Source organism: Montipora foliosa, chromosome 3 (genome assembly GCF_036669935.1).
Source record: "Montipora foliosa isolate CH-2021 chromosome 3, ASM3666993v2, whole genome shotgun sequence".
NCBI lineage: Eukaryota > Metazoa > Cnidaria > Anthozoa > Scleractinia > Acroporidae > Montipora > Montipora foliosa.
Window position 1 is genome coordinate 52,473,893 of NC_090871.1, and position 2,500 is coordinate 52,476,392.

General features: G+C 37.2%; 1 protein-coding gene across 1 annotated transcript in view; it reads right to left on the reverse strand.

Annotated features, from left to right (window-relative positions):
- LOC137997643 (uncharacterized) overlaps positions 1-264 on the reverse strand; it is a 9,763-nt gene extending 9,499 nt beyond the window's left edge. Inside the window, exon 1 of the mRNA XM_068843747.1 lies at positions 120-264. Coding sequence (XP_068699848.1) covers positions 120-183 — 64 coding nt within the window. The 5' untranslated portion in view covers positions 184-264. The remainder of the gene's footprint in view (positions 1-119) is intronic.
- Between the last annotated feature and the right edge of the window lie 2,236 nt (positions 265-2,500).

A 2,500-nucleotide genomic window follows, 5' to 3' on the forward strand; every position in this document is an offset into this window, starting at 1 on the left:
CCTAACTCAGTAAAATAGGCAAAAGTATTGTTTCATAAAGATGATAGGCGAAAGTGATTATAGCGATATGAATTCAAAAACGATGGTGGGAGAAAAATATTCAGGTTATAAAAAATTACCTGAGTTTTTGCTGGACCATGCTAACATGAAGAAAGTCGCTATCAAAATTTCTTTATACGCCATTGCCGGTGACTAAAGTTTGGCCCACATGATTAATACTGACCTCCTCTCAGTAAAAGACTTCTGTGATTATGACTGGCCAATATGAACTGCTTCGAAACAAATCAACACAAGAAATAAAAGTTGGTTGGAAAGCGAAACGTGATTCTGTTTGCCTTATTAAGTATAGGAGGTTTTCACGTGACGTCATTGTCTCCATGTTGGTGGACGAAAATTACAAAAGATCTCTCATTAGCTTCTTTTATTCGTCCACTAGAAGACGTACATTTCTCTATTGTTATTGGTGTCTCTAGAGGTTGGTTGAAAACCTCCTATTATCATACTGATTATTATTACAACATCCGTATTCCAGTTTAAATGCGGAGAATTTTTTCTTTCTTTGTAAACTTTGCAGAGGATTTGATAAGTGGTGTTTTACCTCTTTAGTAATCATAAAAGTGACATTTAGAAGTCAATAATTTCTTTTGATTTTTATTTCCTAGCAGTCTCTCACTTAGTCTACCAAGCTAGTTATAATCACTCCTGACAAAGTCTTGACTGGCAGGTTTTCGCCACAGCTTTTGCAGCAGTTTCTCGGCATTTTGTGTCAGACACATGAATTTTTAGATTACAAAAAAAATATTTAATTCTCAACCTCGGTTAATGCATTTCTCGTGCTCTGATTGGTTTACTCAATCTCGGTTATCAATCAGCTCATAGTTTGACCTTATATGGCAAGCCTTGCTAAGCTAAAATTATTTTCGCCGGAAACCGAAATTTCTCTCTGAATAAAGCAAAAAAAAAAAACGTTTTTGTGGAAAGTTTGGATCAATTCCGACGTTTAGAAGTACGCGAAAAGGTAAGAAATGTGTTTGTGATGAGCCTGCTTTTGTCTTACCACCAAGGTATTACACAACATCTTTTTCGATTTTACACGGATTTTCTCGCTTTTTTCGCTCGTAATCGTACTTCCAAACATTTGGGGTTTAAGGAATTTAATAAAACAAGTATTCCACTCGCACTTGATGGATATGACACTGGTTATAGCCAACTCGGCGCTACGCGCCTCGTTGGCTATTTACCATTTCATACCTAACGCGTGCTCGTGGAATAATTAACAATTATTCCATGAGGGCGCGTTGGATATATCCAACAAGCCACATTAAGAAGTGAAGTTCGGACTCGAAATTTCATTTCCTACTGGGACCCTTAGACCGGCAAGGAATGCGAAACTATTTTAAATATGGTTTAACTCGAGTCATCGTTGCGTATTCATTACCAAGCGGCCATCGAACGATTTGGAATAACACAGTGATTTATTATTTCAGTTTTGACCCCGTGTACAGTTTTCCATTACCCCCGGGATAGCAAATCGAACTCAATCGAACTCAATCGAACCCAATCCGTCGATTGAGTTCGATTGAGTTCGGCAATCGAACGAAATCGAACACCAAAATCTGTGTGAGTTTGATTTCCGAACCAATCGAACTCAATCGAACAAATCAAACCTTATCGTACTCAATCCATTAAATTGTGTTCGATTGAGTTCGGCAACCGAACACAGTCGAACTCAATCAATTGGCGTATAAGCCGCCCTCGCAGATAAGCCGTACCCCGAGTTATGCAACTTAAATTTTATTATTATTGAATATTTCGGTAAGAAAACTAGACTGTCCACGGCAGTGAAAATATCAGATAAGAACAAAGCAATCATTATCCCCGCGTGCTATTACTGTTTTCATTGTAATTTAACTTGCAATTGAAAGATGACAACTTGAAGTATTACTTTCACGAAAAAGTACAAATTAAAGAAAATTTCTAACCACGACAAAGGCAACGACATACAACAGCTGTATTATTACGAAAAATATCTGACTGATAATGTGCAGGATTTTTTTCAAATTCTTCAAACGCAATTAACAGTGACTTGGAGAGCAAAAGCAGTACAAGCCTCAGTATATTGGACATCTGGGAATATCTCACTGTCACGATTGAAAGGATAAATAGTAAATGCAACAGTAAAACTATTTTTTTCTTAAGGTCAAAATCAAAGTAAACAAGCGGATCCTGTAGATTAATTTCCTGTGTGTCAATGATTATCTTTTCCCTTTCACTTAAAAGTTAACTGCTTGAACAGGGTATCGAATTTATCATTTTTTGTCTTAATCAGGGTATCGATTAATCAATTTTTGTCTTAAACTGGGTTAAATGTCTTAAACAGGGTATCAAAAATCGGAATTCTGTCTTAAAATGGGTAGGGAAATCAACGATATTTGTCTTAAACAGGGTCAGGGTATGAGGGGCCGCGCCGCACCTCCCCAACCTGGTATAAAACCCCCCC